Here is an 18,211-nt window from a genome sequence, read left to right as displayed (position 1 = left end):
ACACGCGGGACTTTGCAACGCGCGGTCCGTTGCCGTGCGTTCAAAGTCAATTTTTCTCCGCAGACAACGCGCGCGTTAGTTCGACGTAGTGAGGTAGATTAGTTAGCTACGTTACTTAGGTAGGGTAGGTAGGCTAGATAGGCTAGATAGGGCGAAAAATGAGAGGGTAAAGACTTTTTATTTTTAATAAAAATATGAAAAAAATTGCACATAGTTTCCCCTTCTGTTTGGGCAGTTTTTGTGCGCTGGGGGTCTTGCCCAGGACCCCGGAAGAGCAGTTTTTTGTGACGGGGTCGTGCTCAGGACCCCGGAGCAGTTTATGACGTCATGCCCAGGACGCTCTCCTAAAGAAAAATAATGTGAAACTGAAAAAGAGAAGAAATCTACCATAACTTGATCTTCGTTGCTTGCCGCCTGCCGTATGCCTGCTGCTGTATATAAAAATCAATAGGCAAACAAGCATATTTTTGTTTTAGGCGTCATTCTCCTAGGGAGACTACCAATAAACACAGTAGCCTCGTCTGGAGATACACGCCGTGTGAATTGGGCAGTTTTCCTTCTCGGGGCCGCACAACCGCTTCAGCGGTTGATGTAAGCCTACCCGGGAGACGAGACCAGTTTAGACGTTATGGCCTCATGATCCAGGGAGGCATACAAGCAGTTTAGGAGACTGCATCTATAGAATGAAGATGCAAATCCCCGCGGTCCGGCAGATGGACCGACCCGTCATGCTGAGGACGTTGGGACCGCGGTCTACCTCTTCGTCACTTCTTTCCTTATGTCACCAATGACTGCAAAAAACGCCAAATGGAAGTGTTTGTGGAGAAAAATTCGCCAAACCAGGGACTCACGGTTCTGCCCGGTTGGACTCAGTCGCGAAAATCCTACCTGAAAGCCTCAAATTATGTTTCTACCCTATGTCGAAACACTGACCAGCGCGAGAGCCACGACGCGGAGCTGTTTCGCCAACCTTCGTGCAATCTCGAATAAAAACTCGGGCGCCGTTCGATACGAAAGGCCCGCCTCGCCTCCCCCAAGCGTGAAGACGAAGCAACGTGGCCCATGGACGTTGGAGCGGCGAGCGTACACGTACTGTACGCCCAAAAAATTGGGAGATCCCTTGGTGACGCGTAGTCTGCCGCCCACTTCGAACAGAAGCATGCTCTCAGTTAGAGCCACTTTCGTATCTACAAATGGAAGTGAAAGGCTGTAAACGGAGTCTCACGATATTACCGCCAGAGGCGCTAACAAGCATCGTCGCAATCGCTAGTAGACAGCATGAGAAAGTCATGCTATACGCTTTTGAAGGGCAATCATCAAAGAAGAGAAGGAAAAAGAGGAGACGATGCCTTCGTGTTTACAGCTAGCGTCCCGGATAAGCCAAGAAAAAGGTAGAGCGGTATAACCAGAAAACAGAAACTAAAAAACTGCTAAAATGCACGAAGACAAAGACAGTGCAACACAGGCACACACAAATTGATCTTACTTATTCGTTTCCTTCTCCTTGTCACATATTTCAGCGTACACTTCTTCACCTACACCAAACAATAAAACGTAAAATTAGCGTTAATCTCATTTAATTAATAGAATACTTTTATGTTTGACGGACGATATCCCGTATACACTGGACTCCGTCATTCTGTGAGGCATAATATCACCTTCCAGTTTAGCTTCCGATTTCATAGGCAGTTCATAGACATTTTTTTCCACGGAGTAGGACTTTTTCCAAATCTGGCGTTGACGAAAGTACACCATGAAAAGGACGACTAAAGCGATGAACGTGATAACAAACAAAATAAGAAACGCAATTCCGAAGGAGCCAATCGAAGAGTCTCCAGAAGGGTTGGAAGTAGCGGCTTCACATTCACCTGTAGGCCCACAAGATGATACGCTGAACATTAAAGGCTTGCTTGATGACGCCAGCACACCCTAAAATGCACATATCAATAATTGCTGTACGTGTATGATAATTATGCCTACTCCTTGGTCATCTTCGGCGTATGCAACAAAATAGATAGAGTACTGAGCTCCTGCTTCTAGTCCGTCAACGACGATCGTCTGACGTTGACGGTACAATTCATACGTGTAGCGGTCTGCCACACGCCACGAGTCTGAGGTTGCACCATCTATTACATCTTGTGGAACTGAAGGTGGCGACGGCCTTGGACCGCTGTAAACAAATACTTGCACGTAACTGGTAAAACGTCAATTATTCAGGCAAAAGATAGCGCCACTACTAACAGTTACCTAATAGGAACTTTTTCGTCAGAAATGGAGGGAGCAGAAAGAGTCATCGTACCATCCTCTACCGAAACGAGTGGAGTTATACCATCCACAGCAGGACGTTCAGGTGCTATAAAAGTAAAATTTCACACTGCGCGCATAGACAGTGTATTACAACACATTACCGGCAATAAGTGTTTGTGCTCGAACAGTGGCAGCTGGACCTTCCTTTATCGAATCCTCGGCGTTGTTCACAGCCGTCATGTTGATAGTGTAGTTAGTATAGGCTCGAAGCTCGGCCAAATTGAGAAATAAAATCCGATCATCAACAGATTTTTGTTGCGGCTTATCACCCAGGCGCCAGTAGTACACCTAAACCAATAAGAGCTGAAACATACTAAAAATCGTATAATCGTCATACGTTGTAGCTTTGGATGACCCCATTCGGTTTTGTGGGAGGCTTCCAAGTCAAAAACAAAGAGGACGAAGTTCTGCCGACCACTTGCAACGCACTTGGCGGATCAGGTGCTTATGAAAAATGATGAGTTTGGTGAACAACTTCATTTCATTTTCTTACTTTTGGGGTTAGTATCTACTGTGATACTTTCATAGGGACCAGGCGAAACGGTTACAGCGCGAATCTACACAATTCAGTTGCACATAGACACCAACTGAATCAAAAAGCACGTACCCAAACGTTGTATTTCACGGCTTCGTCCAGATTGTCTAGATCGACAGAAAGAGAGTCTCCACTGACAGTGATAGTCTTATTGCCGGTTTTCTCGCCAGTTTTTGTGTAGACCAGCATGTAATTTCTAATTCTTCCATTGGCTGGTTCAGGCGGACTCCATTGTATTTTCACCGAGTTTGGCGTCAAAGGAATTGGGATCAGATCCCGTGGAGCAGATGGAGCTAAACACACAACAAAGGACTAAGCAGGCCAACAAACAAAAACAGGGTTCTCCTCTATACCGTCTTCGTCTGTCTGTACAATGGCTTCAATGCTTCTCGTTCCCAAAAGAAGTTTGTTGTCGCCATCCCTGATGTTTATCGCCGCGATTGCAATCCTGTAAGTGGTATGTGGTGAGAGTCCTGTTAGGTTCACTTCTGTTTTCGGTGCTGAAACAATAATAAAATTCTCATTGTTAGCGACTTCTCTTCGAACTATCTTCGAAGCGCTGTAGAAGATCCTATAATCGTTTATTGGTCCAAACGGATTAACGGGTTTTGACCACTTGACACCAACACGTCTAGGTCCCAATGAAATAGCCCTCACGTTCCCAGGAGGTCCAGGTTCTACATAAAAAGAATAAAATACTGCAGGCTTAGCTAAAACGTTGCTTGCCTCCTTGCGTTGTTCTGATTATGCGTGGGTTGCTGATTGGTCCATATCCATGGTGGTTACCAGCAGCCACACGCACTTCATATTCGGTATATGGCGTAAGACCTGTGATTATGACCGGTAACGACATTCCAACAACTTCTGACCAAGGATTCGAAGAACCGAGAGTTTTGTAGAGAATCTTATACTTCGTGACACCAGCGTTGCCGTTGATAGGACAGTTAGAAACGGACACTTCTACTGAATCACCCACTGAACTTGTACCTGACGGTCTGGAGCACTTTCCCGGCGGTCCTTATAAAAAGAGATTTTAACCAATAAAATCAGTTCAAACTAAACGTACCATCTACCACGATCACAAAGCTGCTTGATTGAGTTTCACCTATAGAGTTCATCGCAGTACACTTGTATGTCCCGTTGTTGTCATAGTCCAAATTTTGGAACGACAACCGCTGCGACGTTTTTCCTGTCATAATTTGACCGTCTTTGTACCACTTATATTGAGAAGGCTCAGGGTTGGCTTCAGCGCTGCAGTTTAAAGTTAGCGGCTGCTCTTTCACAAACAAACCAGAATTCGCCTTTACTCTAACGTTAAAGGGAGCATCTGAAAAGCAACGTAACTGTGACAGCGTGTGAATATAGCGAATAAAGGAGCTTACACGTGACATCAAGCGTTATTGGTAGAGATGCAGCACTGAGACCAGAGTGCCCGCTGGCTCTGCACGTGTACGAGTTGGCGTCTGCTTTCCTGACCGACGTTAATGTCAGAGTGCCCTTGTACTTTCCGTTTCCCAAAGGGCGGGTCAATGAATTTGAAGGATTGACTATTTGAACTCCACTTTTGAACCATTCGAACGTGATTGGAGTCTGTATTAGACGGAATTGTGTTGCTTCACACTCCAAAGCAGCCGGAAGTCCTTCCTGGACGCTAATTAAATTTCTGACAGGAGTGGGAGCACCTTCACAACAGAAACGAATTAGGCTAATAGAAAATACACCACATTAATGCTTTTTACAGGGTGCTTGTCCAGTATCACAGTCTTCACTTAAATCACCGACACAATCCTTTCCTTGATGTTTCTTCACGGGGTTGTCAGCTGTCCGCGATCTTGTTCCCACACCACAAGAATCCAAACACATGGACCACGCGCTCCAACCGCAATCAACTACAAACAACATTTATTCTTATTGTAATCTAATATGAGCATGCCACGCACCGTTGATCTTGAGGTCAAACTGTAACGTCTTTTGCGTGTTATCAGTCCACGTGAATTGACACGTGTATGATGTATCAAGCCTTGGAGCTTTCCTAATATGAAGAATTGCGAAGTTGTTCACTCTGGATTGTCCGACATCAGGATTGGACGATGAATCTGGAATTTGGCTGTTGCTTGAGTTCCAATGAATATTTAACAAAGAGTTAAAGTTTGTTGAATCAAGATTAATGACACACAAAGCAGGGAAAGGAAGTGAATCTCCTCCGTACACAAAAAAGCTTCCAGACGCAACAGAGGAATCATTGTAGAGAATTGCGACGTCAAGTGCTAATAATCAGAAAGTGTAAGAAGACTCTCCAAAAACCTATTCTTCTTACCGTAGCTTGCTTTCAATTCACACAGGGTGAGGAAAAAATTAGTTGAAAAAATCTTTTGAACGTTTATGTACCGTCCCCACAATGAAGGAGAGCACACAATTGTCGTTGTCCAAATAGTTTTGCCGTTGTTTCTATTTGGGATAGTACCACACAGCGGATTGTTATTTCCATCATTGGTCAAATCACTTCCTATCCGCACAAACGCACCGTTGCCTCGATCTTGATGAAATGACGTTTCTACGCTTGCGATCAAATAAGCTGTCTTTAAATCAACTCGCAACCACGGATCCATTGATGCTTTAGTTGCAGCACATCCAGTATTTGTAACGCCATCAATAGCCAGTGAAGCCTGCAACCTACCAAACGTAGCTAATGGACCGTGGGTAGCAACAGCACCTATTGCCGTCATGTTAATTTGACCACCTACCAAAGCACCAATAGAATCAGTCTAGTAGATGAACATATAAACTCACAGTTTGTATTTGCGCAATCTTCTGATAAAGGAGAGGGACAATCCTGACCAGCGCCAACTTTGCTTTGAGTAATGCTTCTTGTCCTTGTTCCTCGTCCACATGATGATGAGCATGCTGACCATGAGCTTACTTGACAATCAGCTACAAAAAAAGGCCAAATGAACGTGCCACACAAACTAAACGTAACATACCTGGAAATACGAGATTGACTGTTTTGGTCTTTGCACCGTTGTTTGCTGTGTACTGGCATTTGTACTGACCATTTGGAGGAGTAGACGTAAGAGGACTCAAACGCAGTTCTTTATATCCTGATGATGAGCCATCAGCTTGACTAATAGTAGCAGAGTTCTGTTCTGGAACGTCTGTTCCATCAGGAAATTTCCACGTTGGGCCAAAGTCTCCTTTTGGTGAACCACAGAGTACAATGTCTCCTTTTGTAACGTCTAATTTTGAAATTGCTATGGCGTTCTTGGTTATGGTGGTACCGGGATCTATGTAAACAGAAAATAGCTGGCTCACCACGTTCATGTTACGCTCTTACCCTCGGTTTCATCATAATACACTTCAACTTCACACACTTGCAAATACTGAGTAATTCCAAAATCCAGGTATCCTGTTCGTCGAATGCTGACATGTTGAACCCAATTAACAGAGGAGCAAGAAAAGTTAGTAAATGTAGATGGAGCTGGATTAGGAATAGCAACGCCACTCCCACATTGATAATCACTGGTTCCATTCGACTTGCTAGTATTTCCCACGTAGATCTCGGTGCCTCTTCCAAGCACGTTACGAGTTAAGAATCTGATCTTGGTCACAGAGTAGAGATGAAGCAAATCAATTGACAGCCATACGGTTGGAGTAGACGATTGAGATATAGCACAATCACCCCATATTTGACTCAATTGCCCATCCACGGCTCCATCATATGAACTGCCGGAGTAAAGGCCGTTTTTTTCAAACTTCAGCTTGTTCGTCGCGGCATTTAGAGTCACTTTCTTTTCTACAAAACAGACAGTAAACGCTCTAAACAACGTAGAGTAAGACGAAATCTATAGTCCCTGCCTGTAGACAGCGAAAAACCAAGACCGATCACTTTAGCGTTTAGTTCCCACGTACTGTACCTCCAGAAATGTAATGAAGACCGGCCATCACCGTCAACATCGTCAATACGAGCGACAGACAGCGAGAGGAAGTCATGATAGTGTCGTGGATAACTTCCGGCTATCTAAAAGCGCGGCAGTCGAGGCGAAGGTGAGCGAAAAACGACTTTCCCGTAGCTGGATGCCCGTACACTGCCAAAAGCGAAAGGCGTGGTCAGCAAGGTCAACAAACCCCCACCTCGAGATACTTAGAACTTCGACCTTGCAACAAACACTGAACAAAAATACGACAAAAACCTAACAAAAAACACCAAAAATTTGTTGAGGACGCCCCTCGAATTCTTCAACCGTCCTGCTGCAAGCCGAGGAGACACTCTCTGTAATTCTCGACAGGCTGGCACGATTCCGCTACGTGGACGACAAGGTTAACCGGGGACGTGTTGTCGTGATTTTCCGCTGGATCGGTAGACCCGACACAGGTGAATTTGGCGAGCTGCGGAGTTGTCAGAGACGGCGTGCAGCACTTCCCGCAGCTCGGCCAACGCTTCACACTTTTGCACGACTTCGCTCCGCGCACTTGGACAACGTGCACCTTCTCAACAGGACACAAGGGGTGAGTTGGTAGACGGCCAGCTACTGCAAAAAAATTTCAACGATGAAGGAAAGAGGACAAATTGGACTCACGGCACTGCTGAGTACGTTTAGTGTCTGAGCACTCGTTGCCTAAGAGATTTTTCAGTACGCTTCTAGTTTGAGTTTGCTGGCCGTTTTCGCACTCGGTGAGAGGCCCCCATGGACCATAAACGCATCCTAAGAGAACTGAACAATGAGACAGGACACCTAGTAACGCGAGAAAACTCCGCATCGTCCAAAGAAAGGCCTCTAACGAGAGCGGCTTTGACGTAAGCACGGAGACTGCGAAGATGGCCGCCGGCCGACTCCTCCTCATCGCAAAGGCACGCTTCGTAGTAGGGATGAACGTCGACGAAAACGTGAGCCTTCTTCGTGACATCGAAAAAGAAGTATTCGCATGTTTCGGTCGTTTCGTCGCTCGCCTGATATTTGGCGAAGTACAAAAGACGCCGGCTCGGAGACGGTCCACTTCCCCGTATTTCTACAGCTAGCGTCCCGGATAGACAAAAAGCGTGCTGATTACGCTTGACCGAAAGGTCGTGCTAAGGAACTTTAAAGGAATGCCTACAGATGTCCAAGCAAGTAACTATGACATCACTCTAATCAGAAACCATAAACTAAAAAACTGCTAAAATCCACAAAGACAGTGCAACACTGGGACATAAAAGCACTATCTAATAATCTATCTTACTTATTTGCTTCCTTCTCCTTGTCACATACCTCAGCGTACACTTGTTCACCTTCGCCTACACCGAGACAATAAAATGAAAAATTAACGTGTAAGTCCCATTTAATTAATAGAATACTTTGATGCTTGACAGATGATACCCCGTACACACTTGACTCCGTCATTCTGTGAGGAATCATATCACCTTCGAGTTTACCTTCCGATTTTATAGGCAGTTCATAGGCATGTCTTTCAACAGCATAAGCCTTTTTCGAAATCTGGCGCTGACGAATGTGCATCACGAGAAGGACGACTAAAGCGATAAACGTGATAACAAACAAAATTAAAAACGCAATTCCGAAGACGCCAAACGAAGAGCCTCCAGAAGGATTGAAAGTAGCGGCTTCACATTCACCAGAAGAACTGGTATAAAATGCTATATACAAAAAGTGACGACAATTGCACAATTTAGTAGTATGCGGCATTAAATAAGAAAAGACCTTACACGTAGGCCCACTAGAGGACTCCAGGTGCACCTATAAAACAAAAATACATTCTAACCCGTAAGACTATCAACATCGACTGCTTCTGCCTACTCCTTTAATTTCGTTGATGAGGTAAGCAACAAAGTAGATCGAGTAGCGAGCGTTTCTTTCTAGTTTACTGTCGGTGTACGTCGTGCCACCAAAAAAGGTGCGGTTTCCGCTCCCAATAGTAAAGTGATTTCGAGCTTTGTTGTATTGAGTGTAGTCATAGAATGCTGCTGCATGCCATAGTTCGCTCATTTCACTTTCCCTTGGCGGAACAGAAGGCGGCGGAGGACGCTCAGGACCCGAGTAAATAAACACTTTGACGTAACTAGCCAGTAGGAGGACGTAACAAATCATTATGAATGAGCTCAGACATCAATTACCTAACTGGCACTTTCTCGTCAGAAATAAATGGAGCTGTAAAGCGAACAATTCCATTGGAGCTAACTTCAAGTTCGTCGAGCGGATTAGAAATAAACTGCGGACGTTCAGGTGCTAAACACAAGGAAATGAACGATTGAATTAAACTGCGGCTTGTAAAATTACCGGCAATCAAAGTCTCGTTGGTAATGATACCAGGAGAACTTTCAGGAAAAGCATCCGCATTGTTGATAGCAGTTACGTTAATTTGGTAACGAGTGTAGGCACGAAGGCCAGTCAGGTTGAAAGAGGACGAAATGGACTCCACAGACATAACCGCTGCTTCTGATTCATCTAACATCCAGTAGTACAACTGCAAAAAGCAGATTTTTCAGAGAAAACACAATGAAATTTCGACTTACTCTATACGCTCTTATGATACCGTTGGGATCGAGGGGACTTTTCCATGTCAAAAATAACGATTCAAACGTTTTGCTAATAAGCTTGAGTTCCACTGGAGGAGTTGGAGCTATAAGAGAACAAAAGCATGAACAAAAGCTTTAGTGTCGGTAGCTTTTCTTACTTGCTGCTGGCGGACGGAAGCACTTTCCTTATTAATTAATTAAAGATATTGTAAAGAATAAACCAGTTCAAATTTACTAAACATACCACGTACGAGAATCACAAAACCGCTTGATTGGGCTTCGCCGATGGAGTTTATCGCAGTACAGTTGTATTTTCCACTGTTGTCATAGTCCAGACTCGAAAACGATATTTGTGACCCCGTTTCTCCTGTGATTATTTGCCCATCTTTATACCATTTATATTGAGAAGGTTTAGGGTTCGCTTCAGCGCAGCAGTTCAGAATTAGTGACTGTTCTTTCACAAACCAACTAGAGTTTGCTTGTACTCTAACGTTAAAAGGAGCATCTAAAGAACAAAGTAGTTTTGACAGCGAACGAGTAAAGAATTAGGAGCTTACACGTGACATCAAGCGTTATTACTACAGATGCAGCACTGAGACCATTGCGCCCATTGGCTTTGCACGTGTACGAGTCGGCGTCTTCTCGTTTGACCGAACTAAACGTTAGAATTCCCTGGTATGTTCCGTTTCCCAAAGAACGATCGGATGATTTTGAAGGATTGGCTATTTGAACTCCTTTCCTGAACCATTGGAATGTAATAGCCGTCGGTAATTGGCTGTATTGTAAAGCGTTACACTCCAAAAAAGCCGTTTTTCCTTCTTCAACTCTAACTAAATTGTTAATAGGAGTGGGAGGACCTTCAACAGAAACATTATACTAGAAGATACGCCATATCAATCTTACAAGGTGCTTTTCCAGTATCACAGTCTTCGCTTAAATCACCGACACAATCCTTTCCTTGATGTTTCTTCACGGGGTTGTCAGCTGTCCGCAATCTTGTTCCCACACCACAAGGACCCGAGCAAGACAACCACGTGCTCCACCCGCAATCCACTACGAAAACAAGGACCCCTTTAATTAATGCTACCAATAGCAAATGTTTCACCCACCGTTGATGTTTAGGTTAAACTGTAATGTTTTTTGCTTGTTATCAATCCACGTGTATTGGCACGTGTATGTTGTATCCGTTGATGGAGCTTTCCCGATATGAAGACTTGTAAAGTTGTTGTGTGTGGATTGTCTAACATCGGAATTAGACGACGAAATTGGACTGTTGCCTGATTTCCATTGAATATTTAGCAATGAATTCAAGTTTGTTGAATCGGGATTAACGCCGCACAGAACAGGAAAAGAAAGTGCATCTCCACCGTACACAAAAACGTCTCCAGATGAAACAGAGGAATCATTGTAGAGAATGCCAACGTCAAGTTCTAATAATCAGAAAGTGTAAGAAGATCTCTAAAGGCTGTTCTTCTTACCGTAGCTTGCTTTCAATTCACACAGGCTGAGGTAAAACTTATTTGAAAAAATCTTTTGAACGTTAATGTACCGTCCCCACAATGAAGGAGAACACGCAATTGTTGTTGTCCAAACACTTGCCCCATTATTTCTATTCGAAACAGTACCACACAGCGGATTGTCATTTCCATCATTGGTCAAATCACTTCCTATCCGCACAAACGCACCGTTGCCTCGATCTTCATAAAATGACGTTTCTACGCTTGCAATCAAATAAGCTGTCTTTAAATCAACTCGCAACCACGGCTTCGTTGATAGTAGAGTTACAGCACATTTAGCATTTGTAACGCCATCAATAGCCAGTGAAGCCCGGAACCTACTATTAATCGTAGCTAATGGACCGTGGGTAGCAACAGCACCTATTGCCGTCATGTCAATTTGGCCACCTACCAAAGCACCAATAGAATCAGCCTTGAAGATGAACATATAAACTCACAGTTTGTATTTGCGCAATCTTCTGATAAAGGAGAGGGACAATCCTGACCAGCGCCAACTTTGTTTTGAGTAATGGTCCTTGTCCTTGTTCCTCGTCCACATGATGATGAGCATGCTGACCATGATCCTACTTGACAATCAGCTACAAAAAAGGCCAAATGAACGTGCCACACAAATTAAACGTAACGTACCTGTAAATGTAAGATCGACTGTTTTGGTCTCTGTAATGTTGTTTGCTGTGTACTGGCATTTGTACTGACCATTTGGAGGAGTAGACGTAAGAGGACTCAAACGCAGTTCTTTATATCCTGATGCGCCATCAGCTTGACTAATAGTAGCAGAGTTCTGTTCTGGAACGTCTGTTCCATTAGGAAATTTCCATGTCGGGCCAAAGTCTCCTTTTGGTGAACCACAGAGTACAATGTCTCCTTTTGTAACGTCTAATTTTGAAATTGCTGCGGCGTTCTTCGTTATGGTGATACCGGGATCTATGTAAACAGAAAATAGTTGACTCGCTACGTTTTTGTTATGGATTCCTACCCTCGGTTTCATCATAATACACCTCAATTTCACACGGTTGCAGATACTGTGGATCACCCACCCCATCATCCTGTCCGTGTCGTCGAATGCTGACATGTTGAACCCAATTGATAGGAGAACAAGGAAAATCAGTTAACGTAGACGGAGCGGTATTAGGAAACACAGCGCTACTCCCACATTGATAATCACTGGTTCCATTCAACTTGATAGAACTTTTCCCGACGTAGACCTCGATGCCTTTTCCATACCGGTGACGAGTTAGATATTTGATCTTGGTCACAGAGTAGAGATGAAGCAAATCAATTGACATCCATACGGTTGGAGTAGACGATTGAGATACAGCGCAATCCCCCCAATTTTGACGTATTTTCCCATCCACGGCTAGATCATATGAACTTCCAGTGGCAATGCCTGTTTCTTCGAACACCAGTTTGTTCGCCGCGGCATTTAGAATCACTTTCATTTCTACAAAACAGACAGTAAATTCAACATGCTCTAAACAGCGTAGATGACTCTGTAATAGCGAAAGACCAAGACCGATAGCGTTTAGTTCCCACGTACCTCCAGAAACGTGATCAAGACAGACCATCACCGTCAATACGAGTGATAGACAGCGAGAGAAGGCCATGATAGTCTGTCGCGGATGGCTTCCGTCTAAAAGAGGAGCGACTTTCCCGTATGCCCTGGAACCGCCCAAAACGAAGGAGGCGTGCCGGCAACCCCATTAAAGATATTCGACCTTGCAACAAACACTGAAACACAAATACGACAAAAACGTAGAAAACACAAACGAAAAACAGCAGCAAAAATTCGTCAGTGACGCCCCTCGAATTCTTCAACCGTCCTGCAAGCCGATGAGACACTCTCTGTAATTCTCGACAGGCACGCACGATTCCGCTACGTGAACAACAAGGTTAACCGGTGAAGTGTTGTCGTGATTTTCTGCTGGATCGGTAGACCCGACACAGGTGAATCTGGCGAGCTGTGGAGTTTTCACAGACGGCGTGCAGCACTTCCCGCAGCTCGGCCAACGCTTCAGACTCCTACACGACTTCGTTCCGAGTACTTGGACACAACGTGCACCTTCTCAACAGGACACAAGGGGTGAGTTAGCAGACGGTCAGCTACTGCAAAAAAGGATACATTTCAACGAGGAAGAAAAGAGGACAAATCGGACTGAGTGTCTGAGCACTCGTTGCCTAAGAGATTTTTCAGTACGCTTCTAGTTTGGGTTTGCTGGCCGTTTTCGCACTCGGTGAGAGGGGACCATAAACGCATCCTAAGAGAACTGAATAATGAGACAGGACACCTAGTAAGGCGAGAAAAACTCCGCACCGTCCAAAGAAAGGCCTCTGACGTGAGCGGCCTTGACGTACGCCCGGAGACTGCGAAGATAGCCGCCGGCCGACTCCTCCTCATCGCAAAGGCACGCTTCGTAGTAGGGATGAACGTCGACGAAAACGTGAGCCTTCTTCGAAAAAGAGGTATTCGCATGTTTCGGTCGTTTCGTTGCTCGCCTGATATTTGGCGAAGTACAAAAGACGCCGGCTCGCTTCCCCGTATTTCTACAGCTAGCGTCCCGGATAGACAAAAAGCGCGCTGATTACGCTTGACCGAAAGGTCGTGCTAAGGAACTTTAATTAAAGGAAGGCCTACAGATGCCCAAGCAAGTAACTATGACATCACTCTAATCAGAAACCATAAACTAAAAAAACTGCTAAAATCCACAAAGACAAAGACAGTGCAACACTGGCACATAAAAGCACTATCTAATAATCTATCTTACTTATTTGCTTCCTTCTCCTTGTCACATACTTCAGCGTACACTTGTTCACCTTCACCTACACCAAGACAATAAAAACGTGTAAGTCCCATTTAATTAATAGAATACTTTGATGCTTGACAGATGATACCCCGTACACACTTGACTCCGTCATTCTGTGAGGAATAATATCACCTTCGAGTTTACCTTCCGATTTTATAGGCAGTTCATAGGCATGTCTTTCAACAGGATAAGACTTTTTCGAAATCTGGCGCTGACGAATGTGCATCACGAGAAGGACGACTAAAGCGATAAACGTGATAACAAACAAAATTAAAAACGCAATTCCGAAGACGCCAAACGAAGAGCCTCCAGAAGGGTTGGAAGTAGCGGCTTCACATTCACCAGAAGAACTGGTATAAAATGCTATATACAAAAAGTAACGACAATTGCACAATTTAGTAGTATGCGGCATTAAATAAGAAAAGACCTTACACGTAGGCCCACTAGAGGACTCCAGGTGCACCTATAAAACAAAAATACATTCTAACCCGTAAGACTACCAACATCGACTGCTTCTGCCTACTCCTTTAATTTCGTTGATGAGGTAAGCAACAAAGTAGATTGAGTAGCGAGCGTTTCTTTCTAGTTTACTGTCGGTGTACGTCGTGTCACCAAAAAAGGTGCGGTTTCCGCTCCCAATAGTAAAGTGATTTCGAGCTTTGTTGTATTGAGTGTAGTCAAAGAATGCTGCTGCATGCCATAGCTCGCTCATTTCACTTTCACTTTCCGGAACAGAAGGCGGCGGAGGACGCTCAGGACCCGAGTAAATAAATACTTTGACGTAACTAGTCAGTAAGAGGACGTAACAAATCATTACGAATGAGCTCAGACATCAATTACCTAACTGGCACTTTCTCGTCAGAAATAAATGGAGCTGTAAAGCGAACAATTCCATTGGAGCTAACTTCAAGTTCGTCGAGCGGATTAGAAATAAACTGCGGACGTTCAGGTGCTAAACACAAGGAAATGCACGATTGAATTAAACTGCGGCTTGTAAAATTACCGGTAATCAAAGTCTCATCGGTAATGATACCAGGAGAACTTTCAGGAAAAGCATCCGCATTGTTGATAGCAGTTACGTTAATTTGGTAACGAGTGTAGGCACGAAGACCAGTCAGGTTGAAAGAGGACGAAATGGACTCCACAGACATAACCGCTGCTTCTGATTCATCTAACATCCAGTAGTACAACTGCAAAAAGCAGATTTTTCAGAGAAAACATAATGAAATTTCGACTTACTCTATACGCTCTTATGATACCGTTGGGATTGAGGGGACTTTTCCATGTCAAAAATAACGATTCAAACGTTTTACTAATAAGCTTGAGTTCCACTGGAGGAGTTGGAGCTATAAGAGAACAAAAGCAAGAACGAAAGCGTTAGTGTCAGTAGCTTTTTTTACTTGCTGCTGGCGGGCTGAAGCACTTTCCTTATTAAATTAACGAGATTGTAAAGAATAAAACCAGTTCAAATTTACTAAACATACCACGTACGACAATCACAAAACCGCTCGATTGGGCTTCGCCGATGGAGTTTATCGCAGTACAGTTGTATTTTCCACTGTTGTCATAGTCCAGACTCGAAAACGATATTTGTGACCCTGTTTCTCCTGTGATTATTCGCCCATCTTTATACCATTTATATTGAGAAGGTTTAGGGTTCGCTTCAGCGCTGCAGTTCAGAATTAGTGACTGTTCTTTCACAAACAAACTAGAGTTTGCTTGTACTCTAATGTTAAAAGGAGCATCTAAAGAACAAAGTAGTTTTGACAGCGCGCGAGTAAAGAATTAGGACCTTACACGTGACATCAAGCATTATTGCTACAGATGCAGCGCTGAGACCATGTTGCCCATTGGCTTTGCACGTATACAAGCCGGCGTCTGCTTTCCTGACTGTTGTTAATGTCAGAGTGCCCTTGTACTTTCCGTTTCCCAAAGAACGCGTCAATGAATTTGAAGGATTGACTATTCGAACTCCATTTTTGAACCATTCAAACGTGACCGGTGTCTGTATTAGACGGAATTGTGATGCTTCACACTCCAAAGCAGCCGGAAGTCCTTCCTGAACGCTAATAGAATTTCTGATAGGAGTAGGGGCACCTTTACAACGGAAAAGAATAACGCTAGAAGATACGCCATATTTACTCTTTCACTTACAGGGTGCTTGTCCAGTATCACATTCTTCACTTGAAGGACCGGTGCAATTCTTCCCTTGATGTTTCTTCACGGAGCTGTCAGCTGTCCGCGATCTTGTTCCCACACCACAAGAATCCAAACACATGGACCACGCGCTCCAACTGCAATCAACTACAAAGAACATTTATTCTTATTGTAATCTAATATGAGCATGCCACGCACCGTTGATCTTGAGGTCAAACTGTAACGTCTTTTGCGTGTTATCAGTCCACGTGAATTGACACGTGTATGATGTATCAAGCCTCGGAGCTTTCCTAATATGAAGAATTGCGAAGTTGTTTACTCTGGATTGTCCGACATCAGGATTGGACGATGAATCTGGAATTTGGCTGTTGCTTGAGTTCCAATGAATATTTAACAAAGAGTTAAAGTTTGTTGAATCAAGATTAATGACACACAAAGCAGGGAAAGGAAGTGGATCTCCGCCGTAAACAAAAAAGCTTCCAGACGCAACAGAGGAATCATTGTAGAGAATTGCGACGTCAAGTGCTAATAATCAGAAAGTGTAAGAAGACTCTCCAAAAACCTATTCTTCCTACCGTAGCTTGCTTTCAATTCACACAGGCTGAGGTAACCTGTTGATGATAAAATATTCTGTACGTTAATGTACCGTCCCCACAATGAAGGAGAGCACACAATTGTTGTAGTCCAAATAGTTTTGCCGTTGTTTCTATTTGGAACAGTACCACACAGCGGATTGTCATTTCCAGCATTGGTCAAATCACTTCCTATCCGCACAAACGCACCGTTGCCTCGATCTTCATAAAATGACGTTTCTACGCTTGTGATCAAATAAGCTGTCTTTAAATCAACTCGCAACCACGGATCCATTGATGCTCGAGTTGCAGCAAATCCAGTATTTGTAACGCCATCAATAGCCAGTGAAGCCTGCAAGCTACCAAACGTAGCTAATGGACCGTGGGTAGCAACAGCACCTATTGCCTTCATGTCAATTTGACCACCTACCAAAGCACCAATAGAATCAGTCTAGTAGATGAACATATAAACTCACAGTTTGTATTTGCGCAATCTTCTGATAAAGGAGAGGGACAATTCTGACCACCGCCAACTTTGTTTTGAGTAATGGTCCTTGTCCTTGTTCCTCGTCCACATGATGATGAGCATGCTGACCACAAACTTACTTGACAATCAACTACAAAAAAGGCCAAATGCCTCGAACGTTCCACACAAATTAACGTAACATACCTGTAAATGTAAGATCGACTGTTTTGGTCTTTGTAATGTTGTTTGCTGTGTACTGGCATTTGTACTGACCATTTGGAGGAGTAGACGTAAGAGGACTCAAACGAAGTTCTTTATATCCTGATGAGCCATCAGCTTGACTAATAGTAGCAGAGTTCTGTTCTGGAACGTCTGTTCCATTAGGAAACTTCCATGTTGGGCCAAAGTCTCCTTTTGATGAACCACAGAGTACAATGTCTCCTATGGCTGTAACGTTTAATTTTGAAATTGGCACAGCGTTCTTCGTTATGGTGATACCGGGATCTATGTAAACAGAAATTAGTTAACTCACCACGTTCTTGCTACGTTCTTACCCTCATTTTCATTATAATACACTTCAACTTTACACACTTGCAAATACTGTGGATCACCTGTCCCATCATCCTGTCCGTGTCGTCGAATGCTGACATATTGAACCCAATTGATAGGAGAACAAGAAAAGTCAGTAAACGAAGATATAGCTGTCTGAGAAATAATGGGAATAGTGACGTCTTTCCCACATCGATGATTAGTGGTTCCATTCGACTTGATAGAATCATTTCCAACGTAGACTTCAGTGCCTATTCCATACTTAAAACGAGTTAAAAATCTGATTTTGCTGACAGAATAGAGATGAAGCAAATCAATTGACATCCATACGGTTGGAGTAGACGATTCAGATACAGCACAATCCGCGAACATTTGGATCGATTGCCCGTCATTCAATCTCACATCCACGGCTCGATCATATACACTGCCGGAGTAAAGGCCGTTTTTTTCAAACTTCAGCTTGTTTGTCACGGCATTTAGAGTCACTTCCTTTTCTACAAAGCAAACAGTACTGTACTAGCAAATTCAACATGCTTCTAACGTACTAGATGAAATCTATAATAGCAAAAGACCAAGAACGATAGCCTTTAGTTCCCACGTACCTCCAGAAATGTGATGAAGACCGGCCATCACCGTCAACATCGTCAATACGAGTGACAGACAGCGAGAGGAAGCCATGATAGTGCCGTGGAAGACTCGGCTATCTAAAAGCGGCAGTCGAGGCGAAGATGAGCGAAAAACGACTTTCCCCGTAGCTGGATGCCCGTATACTGCCAAAACGAAAGGCGTGGTCAGCAAACCC

At 43.9% G+C, this 18,211-nt stretch overlaps 2 protein-coding genes across 4 annotated transcripts; both read right to left on the bottom strand.

The window, feature by feature from the left end:
- Nucleotides 1–168: 168 nt before the first annotated feature.
- LOC136190466 (uncharacterized) lies at nucleotides 169–6,898 on the bottom strand. The gene is made up of 20 exons (XM_065978622.1): nucleotides 6,754–6,898; nucleotides 6,174–6,632; nucleotides 5,824–6,123; nucleotides 5,633–5,773; nucleotides 5,160–5,582; nucleotides 4,783–5,109; nucleotides 4,582–4,731; nucleotides 4,225–4,524; nucleotides 3,909–4,169; nucleotides 3,569–3,859; nucleotides 3,196–3,519; nucleotides 2,915–3,135; nucleotides 2,801–2,864; nucleotides 2,645–2,751; nucleotides 2,409–2,595; nucleotides 2,248–2,353; nucleotides 1,981–2,194; nucleotides 1,593–1,929; nucleotides 1,234–1,535; nucleotides 169–1,187 (listed from the first exon to the last, which is right to left on the bottom strand). The coding sequence occupies exons 1-19, from the start codon at nucleotides 6,827–6,829 to the stop codon at nucleotides 1,483–1,485; spliced, it is 4,341 nt and encodes a 1,446-aa protein (XP_065834694.1). The 5' UTR covers nucleotides 6,830–6,898; the 3' UTR covers nucleotides 169–1,187; nucleotides 1,234–1,482.
- A 1,038-nt stretch (nucleotides 6,899–7,936) lies between these two features.
- On the bottom strand, nucleotides 7,937–18,161 carry LOC136190471 (uncharacterized). 3 transcript variants are annotated; one of them, XM_065978631.1, is made up of 17 exons: nucleotides 18,012–18,161; nucleotides 17,415–17,903; nucleotides 11,492–11,788; nucleotides 11,302–11,442; nucleotides 10,826–11,251; nucleotides 10,457–10,777; nucleotides 10,251–10,400; nucleotides 9,905–10,204; nucleotides 9,592–9,852; nucleotides 9,506–9,532; nucleotides 9,345–9,451; nucleotides 9,109–9,295; nucleotides 8,946–9,057; nucleotides 8,629–8,890; nucleotides 8,538–8,568; nucleotides 8,172–8,468; nucleotides 7,937–8,111 (listed from the first exon to the last, which is right to left on the bottom strand). In XM_065978631.1, exons 1-17 carry the CDS (start codon nucleotides 18,085–18,087, stop codon nucleotides 8,053–8,055), a joined length of 3,543 nt encoding a protein of 1,180 aa, XP_065834703.1. In that variant the 5' UTR covers nucleotides 18,088–18,161; the 3' UTR covers nucleotides 7,937–8,052. The 3 variants fall into 3 exon arrangements, with proteins under 3 accessions (XP_065834703.1, XP_065834702.1, XP_065834701.1); XM_065978630.1 differs by lacking the exons at nucleotides 7,937–8,111; nucleotides 8,172–8,468; nucleotides 8,538–8,568; ... (10 more) ...; nucleotides 11,302–11,442; nucleotides 11,492–11,788 and adding exons at nucleotides 13,440–13,681; nucleotides 13,732–14,028; nucleotides 14,098–14,128; ... (10 more) ...; nucleotides 16,871–17,011; nucleotides 17,065–17,364; XM_065978629.1 differs by lacking the exons at nucleotides 7,937–8,111; nucleotides 8,172–8,468; nucleotides 8,538–8,568; ... (10 more) ...; nucleotides 11,302–11,442; nucleotides 11,492–11,788 and adding exons at nucleotides 13,440–13,681; nucleotides 13,732–14,128; nucleotides 14,189–14,450; ... (9 more) ...; nucleotides 16,871–17,011; nucleotides 17,065–17,364.
- Between the last annotated feature and the right edge of the window lie 50 nt (nucleotides 18,162–18,211).

Source organism: Oscarella lobularis, chromosome 8 (assembly GCF_947507565.1).
Source record: "Oscarella lobularis chromosome 8, ooOscLobu1.1, whole genome shotgun sequence".
NCBI classification, from domain to species: domain Eukaryota; kingdom Metazoa; phylum Porifera; class Homoscleromorpha; order Homosclerophorida; family Oscarellidae; genus Oscarella; species Oscarella lobularis.
The sequence above is the reverse complement of the archived record's forward strand: the minus strand, read 5'-3'. Positions and strand labels throughout refer to the sequence as shown.

Coding starts and splice junctions, on each gene's coding strand:
- LOC136190471 (XM_065978629.1), bottom strand. CDS start 18,087: ATGGCTTCCTCTCGCTGTCTGTCACTCGTATTGACGATGTTGACGGTG. Junction 16,821..16,870: donor AGATTGCGCAAATACAAACT/GTGAGTTTATAT, acceptor GTGCTTTGGTAG/GTGGTCAAATTGACATGAAG. Junction 15,763..15,819: donor TGATACTGGACAAGCACCCT/GTAAGTGAAAGA, acceptor TCCGTTGTAAAG/GTGCCCCTACTCCTATCAGA.
- LOC136190466 (XM_065978622.1), bottom strand. CDS start 6,829: ATGACTTCCTCTCGCTGTCTGTCGCTCGTATTGACGATGTTGACGGTG. Junction 2,354..2,408: donor AGCACAAACACTTATTGCCG/GTAATGTGTTGT, acceptor TTACTTTTATAG/CACCTGAACGTCCTGCTGTG. Junction 1,930..1,980: donor ACGCCGAAGATGACCAAGGA/GTAGGCATAATT, acceptor TGTGCATTTTAG/GGTGTGCTGGCGTCATCAAG.